This window comes from Chionomys nivalis, chromosome 4, assembly GCF_950005125.1.
Source record: "Chionomys nivalis chromosome 4, mChiNiv1.1, whole genome shotgun sequence".
NCBI classification, from domain to species: Eukaryota; Metazoa; Chordata; class Mammalia; order Rodentia; family Cricetidae; genus Chionomys; species Chionomys nivalis.
Genome location: NC_080089.1, coordinates 41,475,574 through 41,488,145, shown reverse-complemented (window position 1 = coordinate 41,488,145; position 12,572 = coordinate 41,475,574). Strand labels below are relative to the sequence as shown.

Sequence of the window (12,572 nt, the reverse complement as noted above, 5' to 3'; positions counted from 1 at the left end):
ACCACCCAAATACCCGTAGGCACCATCCCTGCCGCTGCCAGAGCCAGTTTGAGGCTTAATTTACTGTAGAGCTAGAAGCAGGGGCCTCCCTGTCAACCCTTCACCTCTGCTTGTCTCTGTGAGGCCAAGCGTACCATCTGCTGTCCACACTGTCTCTCTTTGAAACCCAGAAGGCACAGCAGGGAACCAGGACCTCGGAAGGCTCCAGAGTGCCTGACATGGGGCTCTTTCAGTCCTCACTTTCTAGGTTTCTCAAAGGCTCTGGTGGTTTTGATTTCCAGTGATTCAGGGTGGCTTCTGATAATTGAGGGCCAGCGTGCCTCAAGATCAGTTCAAAGGGCCTGAGGAGATGGTTCAGAGGTAAAGCTCGCTATCCCTGTAAATCCCAGTGCTTGGGAGGCTAAGAGAAGTAGATCTAGGCTCTCTGGACAGCTTAGACTACTTTCTGACTTCTAGCTCAGTACGGGACTTTGTCTCCAAACAAAACAGGACAGGATGGATGATGCCTGAGAAATAAGAGCCAAGGTTGATGTCTGGCCTCCATAAGCATGGGTGGGCGCATGCGTGGTGTACACACACACACACACACACACACCAGGGTAGGAAGAAGCTAGAAGAGAAAGGCACGATGCAAATGTGATGAGTCATTCCTCAAACACGCTATGCTCTGCTGTCAGAGTTCACCGCTTCGGGGTGCATAGCGTGGACTGGGAAACACACCAAGTGGCAGTGCTCAGAAATAACCTGGTCCAGCCCTCTCACTTCACAGATGAAGAAACTGAGGCTCCCAGTGTTCTCGGCGAAGAAGTTAAGGAACACACATTCTTAAAAGTGACTTAAGTCTTGGGTTGTCCTGAAAGGTGTGTCAGAGAGTGAGTGGCTCAGACAGGGGTCTCGTCAGGGTCAAGTTGAAGTCCAGGGAAAGCCTTGGACTGTCCTATAGGTGAACAGAGACTGAGATCCAGGTAGATGGCACAATAGCCCAAGCACAGGCTTGCGCCTGACCACAGGGGGACAGTGGGGTGAAGTGGCTGATGAACATGTGTCTTTGAAAGAATTTACAGCAGGCATAGCTAGCTGATGGTCAGATCTGAAGGTCACTAGACACCAGCACTCACACTCAGGCCTGGGGCCACCTGAATGCCCCGGGCTTCTAACCCTGGTTCTGCCACGTTTTGGGCTCATGTCCTGTTCCCTCAAGTCTTCATGGGAGAATAATCAAAATTCTAAGTAAATGGGTGTGCCTCGCAGTCTCGCTCTCTAAGGTTAGTGGGGAGTGTGTGAGAATGGAGGAGTTTAGCACACTCGGAGCAGCACATGGCCTGGTGTGAGCTCCCAGCAACTTTTCCCTATTCTTGTGATCGTAGATTTACGCCTCGCTCTCAGTGGCAGTGTGCTCGCCAGCTGGATGCCTAGCGCACAGGAGGCCCCGGGGAACAGTGTTGTTCCTGTTGTTCCTTCCGAAGTGCTTTGTGACTATTAGGGTAGGGGGGGTTCTGGAAGCAGGCCCCACTGTGGAGCACAATAGTGCCGAGAGCTGTACTCCTTATGCCTCAGAGACTTCCTTTCTGGGCTCACCTAGTAAGTCCTATTCATCCAGTCCGCCGCCCACCGTGGAGACCTGAACGGGGATATCCATGACAGCTTTGGTGCTGAAGGAGACTGTTTCAGAGTAAACACAGGCAGCTACTGTCTGATTGCAGGACAGGCGGGGCCTCTTGATGTGTTCCCAGAGTGATGTGTGTACAGGAACAAGGAGACACCTCTGCTCTCCAGATTCACCTTGAAGTGAGTTTGTGCCAAGAATTGAGTCATCCCCGGATTTTTCTGCACTGTGGCTCCCCCAGCCCTGTGAAACTGGGATGCTCAGCACCTGAGAGTAGCTGAGTGGCCCATCCAGAGCTACCTGGCCAGGGACAAGGACTTGCGTTCAGTAGCACCTGGATTGACCCCTATGGACTATATGCCTCACGGCCAACCCTTCCCATCCTGCACTGCTTCTGTCTGCTATGGGCCCAGCTTCCCAGATGGGCTTGGGAGCCACAGAGAAATTCTTCCATGGGCTTGTGACTCCGCATCATGGTCTTTTATTCTCTTAGCTGCTCTAACAATTCCATCCTGAGTCCTCTGCTGTCTGGGAAACTGAATGCAATTGTTATAGCAGGATTATTTCTCTTTGTCTGTTTGTCTGTCTCCTGAGTCTTCTACTCCCCTGAAGGCAGAGTTAGAGGTTTCTGTTTCTCTTCATTGATGTTCCTCCTACCTTTTTCTCGGTGACTTCATTCTTTGAGGTGACTTTGGCCTGTGGATCAGGACCCAGAAGTTCTAGAGATGAGGCCTTTTGTGGATATTTCCCATTAATACTGAAATGGGCATCCTTCATAAGGAGTAAGAGCTCTGTCTGTCTCAGGAACTCCCCAGGCCATACTGCTTGAGAGGAGGACTGTTCCATTTCTCTGAACTCACCTTGGATCACCTCAGTTCAATTGAGCAAGTGTGTGGTAATCGATTCCTCTTTTGTCGGGGCTGAACAGATGCCCCTTCCCTATTTTCAAAAGCATAGGAGCCAGTGAGCCAATGGACAAATGGATGTGGGTGTGGGGAGCTCAGAAAGTCATGCCCAGGACCCCAAGCTCCTGAGGCCTGATAGGTTTAGAATTCAGAACTTTTGAGACTGCAGGAAGTGCACATGGCACACAGGCCAGACACTAGAGAATGTGTCCAATCCTGACCCATATGCAGACAAATGTATTTTACAATCACATATTGCACAGGTTGAATATCCCTTAAGTGAAATGCTTGGTACCTGATGTGTTTCCTGGCGGCGTGGAGGTGGGGATTTGAATTGTTTGCACAGACATTAGTTGTTGAGAATTCTTATTAATCAAAAGGCATAAACCCTATATCTTAAGTGTTTTGAGCATCACGCCAGTGCTCAGAAAGTTTCTGATTTAGGATTTAGGATTTTTGGATTAGGGCTGTTTAGCTGGTAAATAGCTGCACATCTGTCTACTTAGAGGAGATTTTACCATCTATTTTGACAAAAGGCATCCAAATTTCAGATTGTGACCTTCTATAAGAATTTATCTTTAGAAAAGCATCCCTCTGCTGAGAACCATCATGAGTATGCTTGGGGCATAAGCTGGTTAGGCATTTAGAGAACAAGAGAATTGCCCTGTTTCTGCAGGCAGCTGGGACAGATGCAGGACCCAATGATGCTTTCTTGCCTGGGGGCATGATCTGAACTGGGTACTACAGCATCAATGTGAGTTTCCTGGGCAGAAGAACAAGAGAGAGTCTAGACCATGGCAGGCAGAGAATGCTAAAGAACCGTGCCTTGGAGACGTGTTTTAAATTGGATAAAATAGCTGACCATGGAAACCAATTATATAGAAAAGCAGCTAAAATATTTTAATAGTGACGTATTAATATCTGTGATTTATTAATGTATTCATAGCCAAGCCCAGTATTGGGTCTAACCACTAGAACAAGGCTGAACTAGTCATGAATATAAATGACACTCGTAATGTGATATGAAAATATCGGTGATTTCTCTTGGTGACAAAGGCATATGTACTGCAAATATACTGCGCTTTGTTATATGCATTGAAAGCAAAGGAAATGTTACATTTCAACTATGTTTACAGAGAAAAATGAACAACACATACACACCTCTTTCACACTCCTGATTCTTTCACGCAGAACACAGGCAGCTGGTCAGGTTGGAAACACCTGGTTTAGGTAGAGCCAACCTCTCAGAGCCTGGAGGAAGAAAACAGGAACAGGCTCAGTGTGGGAGGAGGTGAGGGGGATGGGAGGAGGCAGGAGTTGGGGGCGGGGCTGCAAAGGCAGCGTGACAGGCAGATCAGACCTCTTAAGTTTTACTTGTCATTGGGAGATTTTTTTTTATCACATTCCTTACAACATATTATAAAAAGAATACATGCTCATTACAGAGAGCAAAGAAATCAAAAAGGAAGAAAACCACAGAACATTCCCACGGCCAGGCAGTGTCATCGAACATTCCAGTTAATTGCTGTTCTCTGTGGAAGGCTGTGGTTTAGGAGATGGTGCTGGGGCTAGGGGTCGAGCTGTCCAATCTGTATTCTATTCCTTCATTTTCTGCTCTTGTTTTTGTGTCTGTAAAGCGAAGACGCGGTCGTTGTACCTGTTTCAGCAGGTTGCTTCGGAATTACATAAATCCGTTCCTAAGATGTGCTCTGAACAGGCCATAATTATCTCCCGGTAAATGTTGGCACTAATCATGTCTTCCTCGGATCATTCCTCAGTGCATAACTAGCCCCAGTATTCGCTTAGCTTGGGCTTCATGTAGATGCACATATAATTTTATATCCTACTTAATTTTCCTAATATTATTGCATAAATAATTTTAATGCTATTATTAGCTGTTCATATACATTTTAAATGCCTAAAAAATTTGGGCATATGGCCCGCTCTTTATAACTGTCCCCTGATGGTTATTTCCAGTTACCCATGAGAAGAGACAAGGCTGTGGTATGGCTAGGATATGACGCCTTGGTGTGTAACTATAAGGGCTTGAGGGTGCCAGGATTACATAAGACAGACCAGAGCAACAGATCAATGTTTTATGATTATGATTGACATTACAGTGTGGAGAAAAGGTTGGAAATGGGGCATCCTGAAGACAGACCCCTTAGGAAGTCAGGTCCGTTGGGCAGAGCCTAGTCCCAATGAGTGAGTACAGTTAGAGAAAAGGTGTGGAAGAATCGAGAGTAACTGTGACCTTTGACCTTTAGGAGCTAAGGGAAGTGAACCACAGTGGTTAAGAACATGAGTTTTGTGTCAGTGGACCTCTAAGGTCAAGATCAGGTCAGCCATGTGTTACCTACGTGACACTGAATAAGTTATGTATACACTACCCTCCATTTCCTCGCCTGTAAAGTGGGAATAAAATGAATCTTCCTCCGGGGAAGAAGGGGATCAGCAGGAGATGCTAGAGGAGGATGGAGGAGCACAGTGTGAGAAGAGGGATGTGCAGGAACGGAGCATGTGTGTGTCTGACAATGACATAATGCCGGATTCATCACTTGGTGGCTAACTTTAAAAATCAATACATTTTGGGGTCTGGGGTGATGACTCGGCAGATCAGAGCCCCTGCTGCTCTTACAGAGGACCTGAGTTCGATTCCTGGCATGCCTGCTAGATCACAACCATCTGTAATTCCAACTACAGGGAATCTGATGGCCTCTCAGGAGTAGGCAGTTTGGCAACAGAGTCTACGCTCATACATGCAGAATTCTGTCGTGTTGAATAGGAGGTCAGAAGGTGGACACCATGGCTAAGGAGAGTCAGTGATTAGAACTTGATTTTGTACCATAAGCAATTGGTAGCATCATCTGGGCAAAGGCAGCAAGGATAAGTTTGTCCAGGCAGAGGAAGACATAGGTAAAACCTGGATTAAGCAGATAAAGAAGAAGGAGTCATTAGCCAAGGAGGAGACTCTCAGAACCAGATGAGAAGCAGCAGCAGTGTTAGGAATATCAAAGAGCAGCATGATCCAATGTTGGGAAAGAGAGTTGGGTGAGGACCAGTGACGGCTGGGGATGGCCTTGGCAAAAAACTGATGCATTCGAACAAGGTGGGTTCAGAGAGAGCCCTCGATGAGCACGGGGGCACTACAGTTGCGGGGGAGAGAACTAGGGGAGGGTCTGGCTGTAGAGAACCAGATTGTACAGTGAATGGGGGCCAGGCGCTTGAAGCCCAAAGCTGACTCTGACCTTGACTGGCTGTGTGACCTAATGTGTGTCACAGCGTCAGGAGGGCAGATGCCTTCCAAAGACCATCTTGCTGAGATGACATGGAAAGCATCCAGCAAGCAGGGGATCTCCACAGTTAGGCATGGAAAGGCTTGCATGCTGCTCTCTCTGCTCTTCCCAGGTCAGTCCTGGCCATCAGGCTGTATGCCCTGGGGGATGGGTGCTTTGAGTACTGTTGAGTCTTCTGCTGCTCTGGGATTCCACAGGTAAAGAGAGGGTCTAGCAGATCTAAAGTACATATGGCACACCCACAACTCACTGATTTGAACCCTGGAGACCTCTCCTGCTCCCTGTGCCCCATGCAGTTAATTGACTGTGTGGCTTGGTGGCTTCCTTTACGGACCAGCATGCATTCTTTCCTCTCATACAGTTTCTGGGAAGTGAGTTCATCATGTATAAAAGGGAAATGTGTGTGAACCTGGATTTTCAGTTTGGGGTACAGTGTCAAATTATGCAGTGGAGACCTCTGCATACAGCCTGAGGATGGCGTCTGGGCTCTGACGTCACTGATGTGTGCAGTAAAAGCCTCTGCATGCAGCCCGAGGATGGCATCTGGGCTCTGACGTCACTGATGTGTGCAGAAAATGAGCTCAGACTCTGTTCCCTCCTTCCCTCCTCTCCTTTTCTCCCCAGTCTCTAGCATTCTGTAATCTTAATTCTCCCTTCCTCTTCTGACCACATGTCCCATCATGCAGCAGTCAGTCATGAATGCAATCTGAGATCCTATCTAGAAAACATCGTGCTAGACATCAAGGCGCCTAGAGAGGTGGCCTGCCTGGAAGGGTTTGCAATTTAGTGTGGGAGTGAGTCTAGGGAGATCGTTTAACAGGCCAATTGCTTGCTGCACAAGCGTGAGGACCTGAGTGTGAATGCCCAGCACCCACATCAAAGCTGGGTCTAGTGATATGCACCTGCAGCTTCAGTGCTGGGACAAAGACGGGTAGATCCTCAGGGCTCATTGCCCAGCCTCCCAAACTAGCCAAATTAGTGAGATCCAGGGTCAGGGAGAAACCCTGTCATAGAAGTTAAAGTGAAGAGCAACAGAGGAAGACACCCAACAGTGACCTCTGGCCTGCACATTACACACACACACGCACGCACACACACACACACAAACACATGTGTGCATGCACACACATACATGCACGCACACACATGCACGTGCTCACACACGTGTGCACGCACACACAGGAACATCTTTATGCATGCACATTCATGAAGAACATGGAGAAATTCAGTGAGAGGAGAGGAGAACCCTGTACCACACCAAACTGAACAAAGATTTTACGAGGAGAGGTATAGACTAGGAATGTGGGAACCGAGCAGGTCTAGGGAAGGAAGATGTCCAGGTAACCCTTGAAAGGTAAGTGTCTACAGCCCAGGAGGGAAGGGTACCTTCCCAAATGAAGGAAAGCAAGGTCAAGACCCCCAGGCAGCAGGGAAGTGAGCCAGCTCAGGGGCTCGGTAGCAGGGCCCTGGAAGGCGCCACTCCCTTCACCTTGTTCTCTCTCTTCTCTCTCTCATCTGCCTCTTTTGATTTCCACTGTGTGCCTTTTACCTCTCTATTGGCATCTCTCTGTTCCCTCCCTGTCTGCTTTTCTTCCTCCTCCCCTGTCTTTGCATCTGAGGTGTTAAGAGATTGAATGTTGGTACTACTCTGGTACCACCTGGACCTTAAATTGCAGCAGCTGCTTCCCCCAGTCCTGAGCAGACCAGACAGAGAGTGTGGGGGGCACCTTGGGTTCTCCATTACCTCTGTCCTTCGGTGATGGCCCAGACAATTTATACCCCCTGTTGGCTGGGGCCCTATGTTGTCATAACCTGGGTCATTTCCTCATTTAATACTATCTATAAACACCAATAAAACTGTCCGAGGCCTCGCAGGCCAGAGAGAGAAGGAGAGACTTGGGTTTGGAAGGGGTGGAAAGGGCCCTGGTGGAGCATGGGCAGTCGGGGAGGACACTGGGTAATGATCTAAGGACTTAGAGCAGAGTTTAGCTGCATCATCTTAAGTCCATGTTTTCTTTCCCAATCCTGCTCCTACCCTGGCTGCAGTGTGTCAGATCCTCCCCAAGGGAGTGGTGGCTGTCCTGGGACCATCCTCGAGCCCAGCCTCCAGCTCTATCATCAGCAACATCTGTGGCGAGAAGGAGGTGAGTATGGGGCCAGTTCAGCCTGTCGGCTGGATCTTTGAGTGCAGGAAGGGCCCAAGGAGGCCATGCTATTAACACATCGACGCAAATGTGTCATAGAGTGGCCACCGGTGGAACGTTTTCCTTTTCCAAGTGATGGATGGATGTTTGCCTGCAGGATTTCCCAGCGAATCTCAGTGTCTTAGGGTCCCATGGCAGGACAGTGCCTTCAGTGGCCTTTCTGTTATGCAGAAAGATGGAGGGGGGGCTGGAGGTTTGGCATGAGGTGAAGAGGGCAGAGGTCTGAGCTCGGCACTCTCGTAGATACAGGCAGCTTATTGATGGTCTGTTCGCTAGGATTCTGGGGAAGAATGCCTTGAGGGAAGAAGAAGCCACTGCTCCATTTTATCGTGGGAATAAAATGTAAAAGCCTCTGCTTTCTGAGTGCATGAGAAAAGAGATTTTTATTTTGTTTTCCCTATTCACTGGTTCCTGCATTTGCTCTTCCAAGCGTGATGTTGGTCCACAGGTGTGACCTCTGGCTGGAGTCTTTGGGCCCAAAGTGTGGAGGCCATTCAATCCGGCTCCAGTTCATAGGAGAAAAGCGTGCTGGAAGACAGGTTTCCTAGCAACTTGGACTTTAGGGACTCTGCCTATTGTATGCATCTTTGTGGGCTTTTCTCCTGAAAATACATCCCCAGAAGACAGTGGACAAGAGAGCTGAGGCTTGACTCTGCAGCCCATTTTGTAGTAGAAGCAGCTGGATCTGGGAAAGAGTTGGGCGCCCTTTCAGAGAAAGCCTACCATCTCCACAGCCTCCCCACCGCAACCACCCTGACAAAGTGGGGAATCACAGACAGGCTTCCTAGAACTGACCTCTTGGTCCTGCCATCAGGACATTGGCGGTAGACCCTGGTTCTCCGGCCCCTCTCAGAATTGTTACATTCAGGTATCTTATGGCCATAGCCATAACTGTCCGAGGCTGAATTTGCTCCTCCCAGACCCTCAGAACCTCCTTTCCCCCTCTCAGCTATCCTGGAAGATGCGTCTTAGGCCAGCTCAGACCACAAAGCCTCTTCTGTCCTGCCACAATCCCTGCAGCATTTCACAGGCTCAGCCAGGAGCTGACGTTTAATCTAAGTCCTCCTTGCCTCGCTTCAGGTAACAGTCAAGTGTGTTACGTGGCAGGTGATAACTCAAGCCTTGGCTCTGATCTTCACCCAGCAAGGCTGCCAACATTTGACTCCCACGTTCTTTCATGGACGGACTCCTTTTCCTTTCTCTTCTCTCCCTCATTCCCCACCACACTCTATCCGCCGCTCTTGGCTATCTTTCCCCGGTCCCCAATCCAGAATGGCCCTGCCTTGGAGCTGGAGCTGTGTCACATTGGCTTGCAAGTCTCTCCACACTGTGTGGCCTTTCAGGATAGAGGTCATGGGAGCCACTAATTTGTAGCATCCTCCCCCCCCCCCCGTCCAACCAGGAGGCACTGCCCAGAGAGCAGCCAGGCAGTTACCCCTCCTTTGTCTGGTCATATTCCTTCCAGAGCGACCTTGCCTGCCACTCAGATTATGCATTTTGGTTAATATTTTATGAGGCCCGGCTCCCTGAGAAAAGCCCTGGAGTCCTTGCTGTGAGTCCCAGCCCTTTAAATACTACTAATATTTCTGAGACCCCCATGGCTGGCTGCTTCCTGCCTCCTGCTCTCCCCTCAGCCCCACTGTGCTGACTTCTTGGGATAAATCACGAACCAATCATGGGTTGATTTTTCTCCAGGAGAGAGAACAAACCAGCAGGGTGAGGCCTAGCTACCCCTGCCCAGGCCACAGAACCTGTCTCCCCAGTAGCCTCCCAGTTGGCTCCTGCTAGTGATTCACTACTTGCCCCATCTTTGGGGAGACCCTTCCACCCTCTCCTTTGTGCGGCTAAAGGGGCTTCTGGAAATTTCTGCAATTGGAATAGAGAGAAGCAGGGGGTTCTAGGCATTGTCCAGGCACTGACTGGGGGTGGGGTTTGGGGTTGTTTTGTTCTTTGGACACAGAATCCTATTCTCTCTTCCTGAATTCTCATAAGCAACTGAGGTCATCTCTGTTTGAATGAAACTTAGCCAGGTTTAATGGTTTGTCCCCAAACCACACTGTAGAGCCCAAACACAAGCCAATCTGTAGAATCCAAAACCGTGTGCCTTTCTCCTTCCTGAAGGATGCTACCCCCCCACCCTCAATTCAGGGCTGGAAGTTATGAATTCCTTGCGCCTGCAATCTCCAAGGGCTCCTCACCATGGGGAAACTAATGGGTGGAGCTTTTTTGGCTAGCAGCTGGTGGAACCCAGCAGGCTGACTGTCTCCCAGGGAGGAGTCAAGCCACAGGACACCAATGTCTGTATCTGAATCAGCCAGGCCATCTGAAGGGCTTTGCCCTTCATTCGGCTCATCTGTCACCTCTCTTGCCTTCAAGGTGTACGTGTAACTCGTTTTAGATCGATTGCGGTTGTGCGGGATACAAAATGCAAGCAGGAGGAGAGACCCCCATGAAACGCACAGGGTCAGCTCTGATCTCGAGAGCCATCCTTCAAACGTACCACCAGGCAGTTGTCAATTCTGCATCAGGCAATCCCTGGTGGAAAAACAAAACAAAACAAAAAAAAAAAAACCAAAACTATGGTTGTGCCTGTCCGTGGTTCAGGGGCTAAGCCCATTTGAATTCAGTAATTTTCTCTTCAGGTTTTCCTAGCTCTTTGCTCTCCTCTTGTCTCAATTTCCAAAGAGCTCTGGTTTCTGGCAGGCTTCTCCCTAAATCATAAAAGGATAAGGTGGCGGAATCCTACAGAGACTATTCCAGCATTCTCCCAGACCCCTGGAGCACAGCCTCTGAGCAAAGCCAGGCAGAGGAAACGTCCATAATCGTGTCTGACTAATCCATTCTAGGAGCCAAGCCCCTCATCGCCGGGAAAGTCTTCCTGCTGTCTACTTTCAATCTCGCTTGCTTTTGCATTGGTACAAACTCACGCTCGACTTCAGCTCTTGCAGCTCTGAGTACCAGGGATGAGAGTGTCTGAATAAAATCAAGGTGGATGGCAGCTTATTACGATTTAACTTTCCTATTACCTACCAAATAGCCTAAGCTGTCAATAAAGCCGCCACTGATGCCTCTTAATATCTCTTTCCCAGCAAAGAGAGGGAAGACAGCACCTTCCAGAAACATCGCTGGTGCATGCAGTAGGAAGCCAGCATTACTCTGATGAATCCAGGACAGGCATTTGTCCGTCTGGCTCCATCCAGAGGCTCTGAATGCTCCTCACATTCTTTCCTATCGGCCTTCTACCCCTGGAATTTACCCAGAAAGCTTATTGGGATCCAGTGTACACGGCTATGTAGGGTTGGACTGAAGGCCTCTTCTCTAACCTATAGGGAACGGTTTGCCTCTTCTTGCTATCTCTGCTCCAATCTATTAACCACAGATAATAAATTGTAAGGACTGTGCCTTCAGACAGCAACTGGACTCTAACACCGCAGAGGTCTCTAGCCAAAGGGTGGCCAGCAATGGGTCTTTCCAAAGGTGTTACCACACCACACTCCCATGGACTTGGAGCCGACGGTCCTGTGGTATGTGTCAAAAGTGTTACGTGAAAGAAGGCATGCTGAGCCACAGCCGGGGTCACCACCCATCCTGCTTTTCCTCTCCCACTCCCTCTGGATCCTCCTTGCTGCCATTTTTTTCTTTCTTTCTTTTTTTGTTCCTCCTGCCAGGTCCCTCATTTCAAAGTGGCCCCAGAGGAGTTTGTCAGGTTCCAGCTGCAGAGATTCACTACCCTGAACCTTCACCCCAGCAACACGGACATCAGCGTGGCTGTGGCCGGGATCCTGAATTTCTTCAATTGCACCACCGCCTGCCTCATCTGTGCCAAAGCAGAATGTACGTGTTCCCAGACTAGCGGCATGCCCAGACACCCTGGTTTCGTTCTCTTCTGCTAGGTTGTGGGCTCCTGGGCTTTCAACAAGCAAGGAAGTGTTGGGGGTGTCCCTAGGATTCTGGTCTGACAAAAAGCAGGTACAGTTCTCTCTTTTCTCTGTCTGTCTGTCTGTCTGTCTCTCTCTGTGTGTGTGTGTAAGAGAAAGAGTGCCCATAAGCACCCTTTGCCTATATTACCTGGGCACGGAATTAGGTTGCAGGGAGATTGGCCAACTGCCAAGTCTTTTTGTACCTGCAAACTCAATTCCCACATTTTTAGCCTCATTGTTAAGGAGATACAAAGAGGCCCAGGAAGGGGGTGGGGGGGGGATACAAAATTGAATGTGTTTGTACTTGATGAGCTGAAGAGTATCTTCCTCCGGAGAGCAGGTTTTGCTGATGGAACAAGGTCCAAGGTCAATTCCTGATAAAGCATTTTCTTTTTTCTTTCTGCAAACACAGGTTTGGAGATACATTTTTTTCGTGTCTCTCCACATTGTGAGACATAAATTCAGTGTTTATGAGATCTAGCTAATTCGAGCCAGCAACATATGCGCCCACGTATCCCAGGTGGCATCTGTATCCCCTCTCATTGTCAGTCAGATACCGGCCACTGCTGTGTCCTGGTGGCCGGTGCTTGACGCTAGCATGTCACCAGCACGGGGGAGCCGTGCAGCTTGTTCTGAGCCTG

The 12,572-nt window shown here is 49.2% G+C and overlaps 1 protein-coding gene across 1 annotated transcript in view; it reads left to right on the top strand.

The window, feature by feature from the left end:
* Grik4 (glutamate ionotropic receptor kainate type subunit 4) overlaps positions 1–12,572 on the top strand; it is a 430,445-nt gene that overhangs the window by 263,526 nt on the left and 154,347 nt on the right. Inside the window, exons 5-6 of the mRNA XM_057767783.1 lie at positions 7,854–7,951; positions 11,680–11,845. Of these exons, the coding sequence (XP_057623766.1) occupies positions 7,854–7,951; positions 11,680–11,845 (264 nt within the window). The remainder of the gene's footprint in view (positions 1–7,853; positions 7,952–11,679; positions 11,846–12,572) is intronic.